This window comes from Mirounga leonina, unplaced genomic scaffold, assembly GCF_011800145.1.
Source record: "Mirounga leonina isolate KUSES-001 unplaced genomic scaffold, KU_Mleo_1.0 Mir_173, whole genome shotgun sequence".
Taxonomy (NCBI): domain Eukaryota; kingdom Metazoa; phylum Chordata; class Mammalia; order Carnivora; family Phocidae; genus Mirounga; species Mirounga leonina.
The window spans coordinates 18162987-18180305 of record NW_023270447.1 but is presented as its reverse complement, the minus strand read 5'-3'; the positions used below and the strand labels follow the sequence as shown (position 1 = coordinate 18180305).

General features: G+C 44.2%; 1 protein-coding gene across 7 annotated transcripts in view; it reads right to left on the bottom strand.

The window, feature by feature from the left end:
• Nucleotides 1-17319, bottom strand: part of TGFBR3 (transforming growth factor beta receptor 3) — a 228297-nt gene that overhangs the window by 129981 nt on the left and 80997 nt on the right. For all 7 annotated transcript variants that reach the window (XM_035018044.1, XM_035018045.1, XM_035018046.1 and 4 more), the window contains exon 3: nt 13002-13186. In XM_035018044.1, the coding sequence (XP_034873935.1) occupies nt 13002-13186 (185 nt within the window). The remainder of the gene's footprint in view (nt 1-13001; nt 13187-17319) is intronic.

Sequence of the window (17319 nt, the reverse complement as noted above, 5' to 3'; positions counted from 1 at the left end):
CACCCTAAATGCCCATAAATCTCACAACAAAGCATGCATGTACATGTCCAGATGGACCTTTAGCTCCCTTGGACTTGAGCTTTCTCCTGTATCTTCAGAAACTACTGATTCCCAAGGAATACACTACCTGCCTGTCTTTCTACTTGGGGTTGAGAGGAGTAGAAGAGGAATGAGTATTGTTTTTAACTTAAGTGGTTAAATTTACATAAGACTTCAAGCAAGCCAATGCTCTATAAGCAGCTATTTGGAGGTAGAAGTCTCAATACAACTTCCAACCCACAGCATGGCTAGAGCTAAGAAATGTGATCTCCCATTTTCTGTCCACCTTCCATTTCTCGGTCCTCTCAGCAGGGGCCATAGCTCTTTCTTCCACTCTCCCAAGGCACCTGCACATGTGCCTACATCAGTAGGAGTGTAACCACACTTGCCAAGGGCTCACCTGTTAAGATAATGAATGCTGTTTCAGACTTAAATCAGTGCACAGGTACCTACCCTGTGGCAAGCCCAGGGCTAGGCACATAAAACCTACAGCCACATCACCAACTTGCTGTAGCAGATGCAGAAAGAATCAGAGGAGTGTACACATGAATCAAAGAGGAATTAAACTTTCATATGCACATGTGGTATTTGGGCTCCAGGCAAGAATTAGGCTATTGCACTGATCCCAGATCCTATGGTTGATTCTCTTTGGCTCACCGTTAGGCCCAATAACATCTAATCTAGTCTTTCTATCTTCAGAAGAAGCTAAATCATACCTGCAATGTGCCTCTCTTCCCCCAAAGGATGTAAAAATTCTAGATTCAGCCAAAGGACTCTGTAGTTTAGGTGAAAAATGCCATTAATATAAAACAGTATTGCAGGATGTCTTGGACTAGAACCCAGACAATACCAGATGACTGTGGGCAAGGAACCATTCCCAGGAGTCAAAAGCATGGCCATTTCCACTTAGTTTTAGCATTCTAAATCAGGAGGGCCTTCAGAGCAAAATCCTATCAGAAAATTTTAAAAATGGTGATCAATAAACTCATAAAAGCTAATTCATTTAAAAAATCTTTTTCAATCCCATTCTGATGTGGTTAAAAGAGCTATCTAGTTTCTGGGCATTGATACTTTAGCATTTCAGACAAGGCCAAGGAACTCAGGGAAAGGACTATTTCAATTAACCACCAGTCTAGCTGAGGTGCCCTGACAGTCTGGAAAGGAAAGGACAGAGCACACATTTGCAATGCAAGTCAAAGCAGCAGGTCTCCCAAACACGGATTCGGATTCCTGTGTCTTTAAGAACAGACCCTCATAAATAGATTGCTTCTGCTGGACACCATGCTCTAAATAAACAGACTCTTCTGGCCGACATACAACTTCCTGTAGGGTTCTGGTGGGTAAAGCTTGAAAAGGCTGCCAAATCCAATGACCAGCAGCTTTTGAGCTGACTTAGAAAACAAGCTACAAAGACTTGAGTCCAGAGTAAACAAAGGAAAAAGCCACATTAAACAGGGAACAAATTACTATACAGGCAGGGATATTTTAAGTGCTCACTGAGCAAAAAAAACAAAATAAAAAAAACACGTTATTAGATATTTAACAATACAGGGTAGAGTAAAATGCCCTCTCTCAATTGGCAGAATCAAGGTTAATTAATTCCAGCAATATTAAGAATTGGCTGGGAATCACCCTCCTACATCGTGAGGACAGATCATTCTTAATGGTCTAACTTCAAACCTGGCTCAGATCGTATGAGCTACCCAAGGGAGCAGCATGGAATCAAAAACCATTTAGAGCTTTTTACCCAGCTGAAGGCAAGGACTAACTAGTCTGCTAGCAGATTGACTAAAATCTCTAAGAGTAGAGAAAAATGTAACAAAAACTCAGAAACAGAGTGGGCAAAGACTGACACAGAGCTCTGGATACTTGAGAGTAAACTGCAAGAGCATGAGGCTCAATTAGGAAAAATAAATCAAAGCCGTAATCCAAAAGGAAGGATACCTGCTTAGCTATGGTGGTTAAGAAGGACCTGAGGACAAACACCAAATCCACAGATATAATGCAAATCAAATAAAAGTACGCTGTGGAAACGGGGAGTAGCCTGGGGCGTCTGGTGGCTCAGTCGGTTAAGTGTCAGACTCTTGATTTCAGCTCAGGTCATGACCTCAGGGTTGTGGGATCCAGCCCTGGGTCCGGCTCCTTGCTCACCAGGGAGTCTGCTGGGAGATTTTCTCTCTCTCTCTCTCCCTCTGCCCGCCCCCCTCTTTCTCTCAATCTCTCTCTCTCTAAAATAAATTTTTAAAAAGAAAAGGGAAGTAGCTTAAGACTTACAGTGATACCTTAAATAACATCTTTAGTATCATTCAAGAACCCAATATGCACAATGCAAAAGAGGTCCAAGACTTGGTTCCTGTCCCTAAGGAGTCCACTCACCAGCTGGGTGTGCAAGATTAACACACATGATTCAGCACCAAATAATATAAGAAAATAGAGAATCCCATACTCTAAGGAGGTACAGACTGGGGGTGAGGGGAGAAGGAGGGGTTCAAAGCAATCTTTAGAAGAGAGGGAGAGGGAGGAGGGTAAAGGATCACGGAAGGGTTTGGCACAGTCTGAGTTCGGAGAGAAATTCAGGTGGAATTAAGAAAAAAGGTGCGGGGCAATGGATTCACCTGAAAGGTTACAGGTGAGGTTCAGGAATCTGCACTTAAGCATCTCTAAGGGATTCCACAGTTGGAAAGACATGGATCCACAGGGTTAGTCCAAACCCTCACTTATGCAGCCTTTCCACTCATCTTCCACTTTGTTTTTCTTTTTTTTTTTTTTTTAGATTTTTATTTATTTATTTGAGAGAGAGAGAGCAGGAGCAGACGGGAGGGGCAGAAGGAGAAGCACACTCTCCACTAAGCAGGGAGCATGATGCGGGGCTCAATCCCAGGACCCTGGGATCATGACCCAAGCCAAAGGAAGATGCTTAACCGACTAAGCCACCCAGGTGCCCCTCATCTTCCACTTTCAAGCCCCAGCCCACCCCACCTCCCACTGTCCCCATCACTGTCCCCATCCCTATTCCAGTGGTTGGCAAGCTTTCTCTGCAAATGGCCAGATCATAAATCTTTCAGGCTTTGTCACACTACTCAGCTCTGCCATTATAGTAAGAAAGCAGCCACAGACGATATATAAATGAATGGATATGGCTATATTCCAATAAACTTTATTTACCAAAAAAAAAAAAACCCCCAAAAAACAAACCAAAAAAAACAACTTTGTTTACAAAAACAGGCATCACACTGGTGAATGAATAAGCAAAATATGGTAGAGCCATCCAATGGAATACTATTCAGGAATAAAAAGGAATGAAATAACTAAGACATGCTACCATATGGGTGAATCTCAAAATGCATTATGTTAAGTGAGAGAAGCCAGTCATAGAAGTCACATACACTGTATGAGTCCATCTAAAGAAAATGCCCAAAATAGGCAAATCTATCAAGAAATAAAGTCGACTGGTGGTTGTCTAGGACCACAGGCAATGGGGAGTGACTGCTAGTGGGTACAAAGTTTCTTTCTGGAGTGCTGAAATGTAAACTTTATGGTATGTAAATTATGTACATACAAAATAGCCAGGGTGCCTGGGTGGCTCAGTTGGTTGGGCGACTGCCTTCGGCTCAGGTCATGATCCTGGAGTCCCGGGATCGAGTCCCGCGTCGGGCTCCCTGCTCGGCAGGGAGTCTGCTTCTCCCTCTGACCCTCCCCCCTCTCATGTGCGCTCTCTCTCTCTCTCTCAAATAAATAAATAAAATCTTTAAAAAAAAAAATAGGCAGCAGGCAGAATTTGGCCCAAAGGCCATAGTTTTGCACTCCTTGAACTGTACCCCAGCCACACCATGTACGTGGAGGAACTTTCCTCTACATGTGGTTTCTGCTTTTCCCCTCTGTGTATACTGAGGCCTCTCTCCTCCTCTACCCAGAAACTTCTACTTGACTTTCAAGCCCTTTATTAAATGCTCTCTCTTCTGGGAATCCTTCCCTCACCTGCAGATAGAATTACCACTCCCTCTTTTGGGCCCCTGCAAAATTTTGTTAATTTTAGAACAAATAATGGTCATATTATTTGTCACACTGCACTAAATTTATTTGCCCTCAATCCTCAATAAGTGCTGAAGACATAAACACAAGTAAGAATGTAGCAGGATGTCTACCTAGCACGCAATGTAGGTCTTCAGTGAGTAACACTGAATGCGTCCGTAAATGAGTGAATTATGAGATACTATGTAGAGAAAATTGTTTTAAGAAGTGATCCACAAGCTAGACTGAAACAATCAGTCCCAGGAAACTGGTTTAAAAAGCTGCAGGGTGAGTGGAGAAAAACACAGAAATTCAAGAGACATTTCAGAGGAAATGTCGATAGAACTTGGTGATTGACCAATACAGGACTTGAAAGGGATGGGTAGATCCAAGAGGGTTCACAAGTCTCAAGAGAGGTGGTTGCAGTGAGACAGGTGGGACCGGGACGTTGGGCTGATAACCAGCACTGGGGGAAGGAGAAAACCGGCTTACATTCAGTTTTAGAGCTAATAGAAAGAGCTGGCATTTGACTGTTTACTGTGTGCCAGGCACACCTGGCAGCCCTACGTGCCATACGGACACCTCTCCGTCCTCAGTAAACTCTCTCAGAACTGCTACTATCATCTTCATTTCACAGATGAGGAAAGGGGCTTAGAGAGTGAAGTAACTCCCCCAGAGGCACATGCTCTGCAAGTGACTGAGCTTAACACCACAAGGACCCTTACTGATAGCTACTCCTCCACAGCACGTCTCAGGCACCTGGGAGCTTGAGGTAAGACCTGAGGGGCAGGGTTCTGGAGAACCCTGACTGGAGCTCTACTGCAGAAGCCTGGAGAGAGCGTTGGGAGTCTTCCACATGGAGGTGACAACTCAAATCCCGAAAACAGACAAGCTGTCTCAGGGACAAGAGAGAGGGGGAAACAAAGGCCAAAGACTACACTCCAGGTAGGAAACCCTGAGAAGGAACAAAGAGCTGGGAAAGAATCAGAAAAACAGATGGAAAAGTAGAAGGAGAACCAGCCTAAGGTATCATCCTGAAGCCCAGAAGGAGATGCCAGAAAAGGGAGGACAGAAAAAGGAGCTGAGGAGGAACAAAGTGGGGAAAGATGCTATGGGAGAAAGAGCTCTGCCATAGGACTCAGGGTCCCCGGGTTCCAGTCCGGCACTGGCACCAACTTCTTGTTTGACAGCAAATAAGTCGTCACTTCACTCCCTGGCCCTGGTCTCCTCTGTCAGGTAGTTAAAACTGGATTGCCTCCAGTCCTAGCACCCCAGTAGTCAGTCAGAAGGGCATCATCAGAGAGAAGCTCAGGAGAAGAGCAGTCAGGTTGCAGGGAGGAAAGAAGGGAGAGGCAGGACACACAGATGTTCACTCATTCAAGAAGTTGGAGAGACAAGGATAAGAGAAATACAATGGTGTGGAGAGATGATCAGCAGGGCCAAGTTCACGCATGGCCTCTTCACTGTGGAAGAAAGAAAAGTAAAATAATTAAACACGCTAATTTTCACAGAGATATTCAGAGAACGCAGTGGGGAAATGACCGAAAGTGATATAAGAAACATTTTTGCAGAATGTGAGTATTTAAATCAGAGATATTAGCAGTAAATTTCTTTTTATTCTCAAACAAAATGTCAACAGAGCAGATAAGCAATGAAAACAAGAGAGTACAAGTTGGAGATTTGGATACTCTGCACACACAAGCTGGGCATTTGCCCAATCTGCACATCCGGGTCTCAGATTTGTAGACCTGCTCCTTACTTTGGTCTACTGCTTTTTAAAATGCTCTCCAAAATGTCCTTCAAGCAAAAAGTCACATTTTTCAAATGTGGAGGGTGCCCCTGTTAAAACATTTTCTAACAACATTTTTAGGAAATTATAATTTTTTAGCAGTCAAGGAATTACCATGGCAAGAACAGCATGCGTCAGGGCTGTAGCCCTAACCTCCATAAAGACAAACACCACACTGGCTAGAAAACTCTGCTGCTGAACAAATTTTAGAGGGGGTCAAGGTAGTCTCTTCTCCAGACTGGGTAAGAGGCAACAATAAGAGAGGCTTTTTCAATCTGTCACCTCCCAGCCAGCAAAGAACACAACCCGGCATTACCTCATGCCAAAATGGCAGAGTCCAATCAGGCTCCATCCCTCTGGTGGGGCAAGGAGCAGTGCTTTCTAAGGGCAATTTTACAGCATCTGGACATTACTGTGATAGATGACAGGGTTTAAGTGACGTGGCCACTCAGCATCTTGGTAGGAATGTTGTAACTTCTTTGCTTAGTCTGTGTCCGCATTTGTCTGCTAAGCCCTGATGTTTACTATTATCGCTCTGATTTCTGCTTTCACTTTTTCTAGAATTCCCAAGCCGGGTTTTTGGAGAGTTCTTACTTGAGGCTGTAGTTTCTCATTCAACATCTTGCCCCAACATGTCAGAAACCATCCTTGACTAGTGTGGCCAGTTCTAAACTGGACTGCATCGTCCTCTGTTGAGCCAGCAGCCAGGTCTAGTTGCCATGCTGTCCCCAACCCTGCTCCTCTATCCAGTCCTGGCCTAGCACCTGCATTCTGCCCAGTGGGGTGTCATCATTTAAACTGCACTGAGTATCTTTGTTCGGGGAAGGGGCAGCTCCCTTCAAATGATGTGACTGGCCTATTTATTTAGGGTCTCCAATCCTACGTGAGAGTCAGATTCAGTTGTCTTTCAAGTTAATGAAATAACTTCCACAGCAAACACTCAAATGAATTGAGAAATGTGACACTTGTCATCAGTTTAACTTTCTGATACATCTGCTGTAGTCCTGCAACAAGATGGTCAGTTCAGAGGCACTCTTACCTAAAAGGCTGGAGTGATTTCCAAAACAACCTCCATTTAAACAAACACCAGGCAGCGTGGATTTGTTTAGGAATGAAATTTCACCAATATACAGTGTGTGTGTGCGAGCAGTTTACTCTGACACTTGCTAAGCATATACTACATGTAAGATCTGAAACATTAATAGCCTTGAGTTTATTTGGATTTTTTCTGCACATACACAGGACTAGCATTAGAAAGTCACCTGTGAATAACTGCAGTGGGAAAAATGCCCCAGACAGAGAAGGAATGTAGCCAGCGTGCTACAGTTCAGTGTGCCCTGGATACTTCTGCTCTCACCTAGGTAGTCTCCAAAAAGCCAGTCTTGAAATTCCCTATCAGTTCTTTTAGTGGTGATGAGTAAAGTTAAGACACCAGCCCATTCCCCCAACCCCCTCACTGTTCTGTCTGTATCTTAGTAACTAAGGGGGAAGAGAGAAGTTGTCCACCTACTAATATTGTGGAAACAGAGGGAAGACTGTGGAGAGGTAGTTAAGTAGGTAGGTAGTAGCGATCTCCAAAATGTTTAATCCCTGAACTTCCAGATACCTCCAAGTAAGCAAAAAAGATGTCAATTCAGATGTCAAATCACACACACTAAAATGCCCGTGTGTTCATTCGTCCCTTGATGTGTTCGTTCTCCCTTATCACATGGTTCAAGCAAGTTTGGTTACAACAAGTCGTGGATAGCAAGCAGAGAACAAGTGGGTTACTTGTGTGAAGGCAGCTGAAAGCCTTATGGGGGGGAGGGGAGGAAACAATGGACTATGAAGGACAGATGGGAGGTGGCATTTAGTGTGGCCATTAACAGCCACGGAAAGTACAAGGGCTCCTCAGCTCCCTGCATTTTATAATTACTAACACTTGATGTGATAATCTTCTAAAGGAGGAAGGAAAAAAGACAGCAAGAGACCAACCTTAATACTGCCCCCAAAGCCACAAGGGAGGGAACGAAAAGGGACTGGGAGCACTGGAAACAGCTATCACAAGCCTATGCAGGAAACTCAAAGCCTCAGTGGGAGACCAGGGGGCTCACCTAACAGGCGGAGCCAAACAAGACTGATGAGCAGGTCTCGTGGCCCGGAACAGGGCAAGAGCTAACGGCAGAAAGGAAGTGGACTGGAAATGCAGGGACAGCTTGGACCGCAGAGTCCAAAAGAGCCAGCATCCACTGCCTCCCTAAGCCTCGTAACCAAGTAACTTTGTGGGCAAGGGAATTGTTAAGAGGCAAGCAGAAGAGTTAGCATTTCAGATAGATAAGTGAACTTCCTTCTCGTTCTCCCAACTGTGGTTTTTCCTGCCCTCAAAAGAAGCAGGAAAGGAACAACTGTATGCCACGGTCCTCGAGAAGGTACAAAGTAAAAGTGACTTTGAGCCACATGTGTGATTAACCACACATCCCATCTGGCCCTGCCTGCCAAGAAGCGTGGATCCAAATTTCATCGTCAGTCGTACCAACCACATTAACCCATACAGCTCACAACGGTGCTTTTCTTTTTTCTTTGTCCTCATTCTGCAGTTCTGCTTATACTGTTGAGATGTCTTGCTTTAGAATGAGGCAGAGAATAAGCAAATACATGGAAGTAGGAAGGGCTCTGAATTAGTAAACCTGGTCCCTTTCCCATGACAATGGAGCCTTCCAGAACTTCCCTCCAGACAGCCAGTTACTGGCACGTCCATTAACAGTTGCTGCTTTAATGTCAGGACAAATACATAAATTTAAACACCATGTCCTTTACGCACGTAGGTAATGCTGACTAGGGGCTTACCCGCAGCAGCTTTTCCTTGTAAACAGGCAATTAGATAAGTCGGAAATAGAAAAGACACATCACCACATAAAAGCAGGTCGCAAAAAAAATTAGGTAGGAAACAAAATTGTTGCCATTCCAGCAACTAATGAAAGTATGTTACAGTAAACAAACCTCTGGTGGTGCTATAACTCCTCTCAGGAATCAGGAAACACCCTGAAGGCCCAAACTCTGATGGGGGTTGGGGGTGCATTTTACTTTGAAGTCAAAGAGCAAGAGGAGCTGGTTTTTATAGGATCAAAATGATGACACCAGTGCCTGCTTATTCTAAAAGACAGAACTGATCTCTCCGGGCTGTTTACTGTCTTCTGCCCTTCTCTGTCGCCAGAGAGTCTTTTTCAAGTTTCCTGTTCACTTCCAGGCCTGTTGTTTCCAAAACCGATGATTACAAATGAGAGGTGTGGTCTCAGATGAAAAATACAATTATAGGTCTCTATGCTGTCCTGAGGGGAACCCAGCGGGGAGGCCAATGGCAAACCGGTGCTTTGCTACAGAAGGCTTTGGATACATTACTGTAACAAGCGCGTTTCTGATCCAAATTCTCTGCTGGCCCATAAAATTGTTTATCTAACTTAAGCGCGACTGTTTCCCCAAATCTTGTCAACCTGCTGTGGTTATTACTTCCAAGTGTAGGATCTGTCACCTCCTCCACACAGGAAAAGCAGCAGCCTCTCCTCAGCTTTAGAACCTTAAGACTCCTGAGAGGTAGGAATTTAGCAAAATGTTAGAGAAGGGTTGATTTACAATAGATCTTACTGCTGATCCTGCACCAGTAACAAGCTGGGGGAAAGAGGGTTGATTTAGTAATTCCCTCCCATTTAAGGAGGACATGGTGAAAAACAACTACCTTGGTCACCAGAGTCAAAGTTAATTATACCTGGGAGCCAATATGGCATTCTTTTTGCTAATTTGTAAGCAATTACCTCGTTTCATTTTGAAAAATATTTGCCTTTAATATTCAGTAGAGGCATACAGAAAGGCTACCTCTGGTCCTCCCACTATCACCCCCAAAACAGATCAGCTGTGATTTTTAGCACAGACCATGTCATAGCATTATCTACAAAAACCAAGTTATCCACTGAGAACAACAGAAAAAGCAGGTTGGAAGACGAAGCAATCTTGGTTTAAAAAAAAAGTGAATACAGTCAAGATAAACTTTATTGGCTAATTTAGAATACTAGCAGGTTGTATTACTGTCTTTTAAACAGCTTTACTGGGGTGTCTGGGTGGCTCAGTCAGTTAAGCGTCCGCCTTCAGCTCAGGTCATGATCCCAGAGTCCTGGGATCGAGCCCCGCATCAGGCTCCCTGCTCAGCGGGGAGCCTGCTTCTCCCTCTCCCACTGCTCCCCCTGCTTGTACTCTCTTGCTCTCTCTTTCAAATAAATAAATAAAATCTTTTTAAAAAATTTTAAAAAAGGGTGCCTGGGTGGCTCAGTTGGTTGAGCGACTGCCTTCAGCTCAGGTCATGGTCCCAGGGTCCTGGGATCGAGTCCCGCATCGGGCTCCCTGCTCTGCAGGGAGCCTGCTTCTCCCTCTCCCACTCCCCCTGCTTGTGTTCCCTCTCTCGCTGTGTCTCTGTCAAATAAATAAATAAAATCTTAAAAAAAAAAAATTAAAAAAAAACAGCTTTACTGAGATAAAATTCACATACCATAAAATCCACCCATTTAAAATGCAATCCAGTGGTTTTTAATATATTCACATTTATCAACGGTGTTTAGCATATTCATATTCAATGGGGGGACCATCACCACAATTTAATTTTAGAATATTTCTGTCCCTCCCAAAGAAACCTCGTACTCATTAGCAGTCAACCCCCACTTCTCTCTTTTGCCCTTCAGCCCTAAGCAACCGCTAACTCGCTTTCTATCTCTATAAATCTGTCTTTTCTGGACATTTCATACAAATGGATTCATATAATATGTGGCCTTTTGTTTTCTGCCTTGTCTTCTGTCACTTAGCATCATGTCTTCGAGGTTCCTCCAGGAAGCAGCATGCGTCAGTATTTCATTCCTTCTTATTGCTGAGTAATATTTCACTGTGTGGACAGACCACATTTTATTTACCCATTCATCAGTAGATGGACATTCAGGTTGTTTCCACTTTTTAACTAATATGAGTAACGCTGCCATGAGCATCCACGGACAAGTTTTTGTGTGGACATAGGTTATCACTTCTCTTGGGTATACAGTTAGGAAAGTGGAATTGCTGGGTCACGTAGTTCAAATGATTTTAAAAACTGCATGGCTGCACAGTCATTCATGAAGAAGGTGAGAGAGATTTAATATTTCTCCACCCCCATCTTACCATCCATAAACAATCTCTCTTTGCTTCTCTTTTCATTCTCTCGTGGCCCAAATGCTCATGTTATCCTCTACACTCACTCTCTATACATAAAATAGTCCAAAGTCTACTATACGAGGGCAGCTCAGAGCCAGATGGAATTTCCAAAGATCACATATCCCAACATCTTGTTTTCAAACAGGATTGAACTACAACCATCTAATTCTTAGAAAGTCCCCAAAGGAAGAAAGAATGCAATTGCCCTCAGGTGCCCAGTCTCGGAAATATCTTCAAATCACTAACCCCAAATCATACCTATACTATATGAATACTGAAGAAAGAAGAAAAATGTTTAGGTTTTTAAGCAAATTTTAGAGACTATGCCCTCTAGGCCCTATCTCTTTACTCCCTCACTGAACATACCATGTCCCCAGATGCCGGCTAGTTTGATGTATCCTGTGGACTGCGTGAACGTTTTAATCTAACACCGAAATGCAAGTGTGGGAGAACTCAGTGGTCATTCCTAGAGGTATTTTTCTTTTGCTTCGATAGTCTTATTTGAATCTACTGTCACAGTCAACGACAATAACGCACAATTTAACATCCAGAATGTCTGTTGTTGCTGCTTCTGTAATAGCTCGAACTTTTCCTTTCCTTCTTAGTTCCTCTGAGAAAGCACATATAAAATGAGTAATTATTGCTGCTAAAGAATTGCTGGAGTCAGCAACGCTTCATAGGAACTGCATTTCCTCCTCCTCCTTTCCCTCCCACCACAAAGTCTCCCCTGTACTTTAAGAATTAAAGACATGTTACCAGGATAAAGAAATCTGCCCTGCAAGAGGCATTGCTGCAACCATGGCAAGCAACCAAAAGTATTAACAATAATTTCCAATGGAGCTGAAAAGGTTAGATGATTTGTCTTTGAAACGAGCCAACTCTGCACACTTTCACGAGATTAAAATCAGTTTGCTTTTCCTTCTGGACACCTCACCTCTCCTACTCCTACTCCCCCCAAAAGGCAGAGTAGTGAAGGCACATAAACAAACAGTTCTGGAAATTAACTTCCCTGACCAGAAGAAAACTCAAAGATAAATTCCATTTGGCATTAGTTAACCTACACTTCGCTGCGATCAGGATTTATTGTGGTTTCTCTCTCCCTGGAGAGGGAATACCTGATTGATAACATTTCTGAGACACAGAAGCTTAAAAATAGAAAGAATGACAACTGCGTGTAATCTTAAAAGAAGTACGATGACCGTTACCCACAATCTAGGTCATTTCTGAGCCACAGGAAAGAGAAGGCCACTTTTCTCTTACTGTGATGACCTTGTGAAAGTGAGTTATTTCTGCACCTGTCTGTCACCTGTAAAATGAGGATAATAACAGGACTTCGTGGAGTAAGTGTATGAATGCTTCAAATAGTGCTGAGGACAGGTGAAATACCAAGGCACTATGAGCTTGGCTCATCACCATCACCACCACCTAGACCATCGCTATCTTCGAGAAGCTGCCCAGATGGCATAAGGAGCTAACCTCCAGGGCTTTTCAGGCAAGTACAAAGTACTGCCCTCTTTACTCGAATGTTTCCCATTTCCATCGACTCATCCTGCAGGAGCAACAGGTTCATAAGACAAAGCAAAGAAAGAAGAAAGGTCACAGGAGAGGATGAGAAAGATCTTTTACAGTTACAGAAAAATGGCACCTATTTTGTTTTTTCACAGCCATGTTTCAAAGATGAAATCCTTAAGAACATTCTTTCCAATATGGGAAGTCAGGAAAGTTACGAAGCTGAAAAATCTCTCCAGAAAGAAGTCCTAGAGTTGCCTGGTCCAGAGAGCAATCTGTTATATGAAATCCTTCTCTTGAGTGTACATTGTGTCCCCCTCCCCACTTACATAACATGAGCATCCTTGTTAAACTCAGGATGGGAAAAAAAAAAAAGGCCTCTTTTTTCAGAGAAGTGTCTTTACAAGCTCAGAGGGGCAGTAAGTAGAAAGCTGGGACCTGTGCCTACCTCTTTCTGGGGCTGGCTGAGCCCCGGGTCAGCAGCACGGAGGTTCAGGACGTGCACCTCCTGCGGCAGCCCCGTTGTCCCTCTGCTGGCACACCCTGACAAGACGGTGAAGCTCTCCATCAAGGCCTGCACCGGATGGGAGGCATTGACGGGCGACAACTCACACTGGGTACTGGGCTCCGGACCTGCAGAGGGAAGCACAAACACAAACCCCTCAGAAACAGCAATGAATTATGCTACAGTTAAATTAATTATCCTAGATGATCAAGCCACTGCCAATCCACCAGAGGAACCTCTCCAGGTAAGTTGTTTCCAGAACTCAATGGCAAAAAAGCTTAGCCTATTCTAAAACCCCAATCTCTAAATTCCTTTTAGATGATTTTGATATGTATTTAATTATTTAAATTCCCTTTTAGACACACAAGTCCACAAACGTATTCCTCCGGATGGAGGAAACCTCCCGTTTGACATCTGTGTTCAATTCTTTCATCCTCTCCTAGAAGAAAACCAGAAATAAATGGAATAAATTGCCTAAAGCCCAATCATAGTATGCATAAATAATATTTAACAACTAAAATTGCACCAAAAAAGTATAAGATACAGTCCCTTACCTTTAACCAACCTCCCCCCCCTTCTTAGAGAGAGCAAAACAAACTTAAGAACAATACAAAACAAGATGTAACGAGCAGGGGCAATTGGGGCCAGAGTTGTATAGCAAAGTTGGGGCCAGAGATCAGAAAACAATCCTCCCAAGAAAGGGAGAAGCATATGAGTAGAGCCTCAAATAGAAAAAGTAGAACCCTGATCACTCTTGGCTCCTGCTTCCTCATTCTGCCTTCCTCTAATAATCACAACTTAAATCCTAACATCCATTCCCGCCCATCTCTACCTCCTGTGGTCCTCATCGCCTGTCTCTAGACAACTGTCTCTAGTCTTCCTAAAAGGAGACTCTGGTGTCCAGCACTCCAAGTCACCTTCCATGCAAGCACCGTCCACCTCACCCAGGGTACTCAATGGGATGGTCACTCGCAATGCGAACGCCTGCCCCTCCATCTCTGCCGGTGTGTCCTGTCCCTTAACGACTGCTGGCCTGTGAATAGAGCCCAAGCTCCCTAACCAGGCACACAAGGTCTTTCTTGATCAGCCCCTTCCTCTGTCTCCAGCCTCACCCCACCTCACTCCAGCAACCCCAACTGCCTTCTCCAAAGATACCATGATGTGTCTTCACTCCACGTCTTTATTCAAGCTTGTTTCCTTTATCCAAATTCCTCTTCCACTCTAACTCTGCCCCACAACAAACACCCCAAGCCAAGAGAGGTACTCTTCCTCCAACCTCACATAATTTCTCTGCCCATCTCTGCAATTTCTACACTGTAACCACCAGTGTATATACATCTGTCTCTGCTAGTTCAGTGTGACCTCCCGGGCGGTGGGTTACTCATCTTTGTATCCTCAGCACCCATCACAGCACCTGGCGTGTACGAGATGCCCAAAAAATATTTGTGAAATGAATCACTGAGCTTTAAAATAAATTGTTCCCTCCCTGATTGGTGATTAGGGCACCATTCTGGGGACTTGGATTTAGCTGTAGGGAGTGAACAGGGGAAACAGATTGCTACAATGATATGAGGTACAACCCCACTTGGGCCTCACTGCACACTGGCTGGATAGATAGGGACATCCAAGAAGAAGGAGGAACCGCGATACGCCTCTGCAAGTTTGGTGTTGTCTCCATTTGATACCTGGGGAGACTGGGACTTGAACATACAGCGTCCTCTAAACCACAGCCTTCCAAATGGAACCCAATGAAAGACCTGAACACACTCCAATTAGTTCTTCCTGACTTCTACATATTAAAAGTACTACTCTCCAGGGGCGCCTGGGTGGCTCAGTCGTTAAGCGTCTGTTTTCGGCTCAGGTCATGATCCCAGGGTCCTGGGATCGAGCCCCGCATCGGGCTCCCTGCTCAGCAGGGAAGCCTGCTTCTCCCTCTCCCACTCCCGCTGCTTGTGTTCCCTCTCTCGCTGTATCTCTCTCTGTCAAATAAATAAGATCTTTAAAAAAAATTAAAAAAAAAAAAAAGTACTCTCCAGGACCATAGCCCTAGTGTAAAATGCAAATGCAGTTCAGAACCAGGCAATCCTGCACCCCCACTGCTAGACTATAAGCAGACACCCTGCCTGGTGTGCCAAGTCTATTTCAGAACTCACGGAAATTATCGAGGCTGATAAAAGTTATCTGGTCTGAAATGAAGTATGTACCTTCTCAAATAATCACTACTGCTCTCTGTGTTGCCGAACTGTGCCCAGCTGCTTTCTGAGAAACGGAGGTGGTGAAGGAAGATGTCACAGTGGCAGAAGGCAGGAGGTACTGTACATCTGATTCCTGAAGTCCCCAGGTACGGCAAACAGGATGAACAGGTGCTCCCCCTACTGTTCCCCCTCTGGCCTCCCAACCGCAGTGGGACGCCTGCTGTATTTCATACCCCACAGCTCTGGAGTCTCCTACTCAACTGTGGGGACACACTCAACTCTGGGGAACTGGTTTCACACCCTCCTGCCACAAATGTGCCATTATCACAAATTAAGCGCAAATAAAAATGCTTTTCAGGGTGGGGGGATGGGTGAAGTAGGTGATGGGGATTAAAGAATGTACTTGTCATGAGCGCCTGGTGATGCATGGAAGGGCTGAATCATGATACTGTATACCTGAAACGAATACTACAATGCATGTTAACTAACTGGAATTTAAATAAAAACCTAAAAAGGGGCACCTGGCTGGCTCAGTCAGTAGAGCATCTGACTCGATCTTGGGGTCGTGAGTTTGGTTGGTTTTTTTTTTTTTAAGATTCTTATTTATTTATTAAAAGAGCTGAGAGACAGCAAGCACGAGAGAGCATGAGTGGGAGGAGGGGTAGAGAGAGAAGGAGAAACAGATACCCTGCTGAGGATCCTGGGATCATGACCTGAGCCAAAGGCAGACAGTTAACTGACTAAACCACCCAGTCACCCCTGGGGTTATGAGTTTGAGCCCCATGCTGGGTGTAGAGATTACACAAAAAATTTAAAAAAAAAAAAAAACTTTTCACCTCCATTTTTGTATGCATGTGCAAAGTTCCACCTGGCCTGTGGTTCCACCCAGAACATATCTGCAATCTGCTTGACTTGCCCTCCTCCTTGCAACACCACCATTACCCATCAGGATCTTTCTTAAATCACCACACTGCTCATCTCCACACTGGGGTTAGAGCAAAAACTCACTGGCAACAAATCAGAGGATAAGGTATTTCCCAAAGTGGGAGGGAACCAGAGAGGGGACACCCCCAGCACTGAGGACTAGCAATCCTCACCTTAGAACCTATGGTTTCTGTCCTGCCAGAGTCCAGGGCAAGGCAAATCCCACTTAATGGGCTACAGTGCTATGTGTTATACGAATCAGCCCAAGGTCAAAGAAAAAAGAAAGCAATGCACAGGGCACACTCTGATCAAGTGATTGGATAACTGCACTTTACAGAGACCCACTGGGGTCAATGTTTAAACACATTCCATATAGAGTATCTCCGACCCTCAGACACACCAGAGTAGTAGTTAGTTTTTGAGGTTCCTTAATGAATTTTTTGCCACCAAGTTTAAAAAAAAAAAAAAGCTACAAAATATCATTAAGCTATCCTTAAAGCCAAGAAAGCAAGAAAGAAAAGAGGAGCGCCTGGGTGGCTCAGTCGTTAAGCGTCTGCCTTCGGCTCAGGTCATGATCCCAGGGTCCTGAGATCGAGCCCCGCATTGGGCTCCCTGCTCATTTGGAAGCCAGCTTCTCCCTCTCCCCCCACCCCCCACCCCCCACCCCCCGCTTGTATTCCCTCTCTTGCTGTGTCTCTGTCAAATAAATAAATAAAATCTTTAAAAAAAAAAAAAAGAAAAGAAATTAGGAATCATCCACCCTTATCCTCCAAAGGTATATAAGAAATGGTGCCTTCAACAAGTCAACATACAATGTCACTCTGGTGTAGTAAAAAAGTAAAACAAACTGCTCCTATTTATTAAGTGCTCACTGCAGGCTAGGCAGTGCTAGGTCTGTACAACCTTGGACACCATTATACGGAAGTGGTATTATCCCTATTTTAAAGAAAAGGAAAATAAGTTCAAGGCACTTAAGTAAGTGCTTTAAGGTTGCCCAGTCACCCAAGGACTGAGGCTGACACCTATCTCTGGGGCTCACATCTCTGTATGGTGAAATTTTCATAAAAACATACTGGACATTTAAGGAAGAAATTATACCAATTCTCTACAATCTCTCTCAGAAAACAGGAGCAGAGGGAATA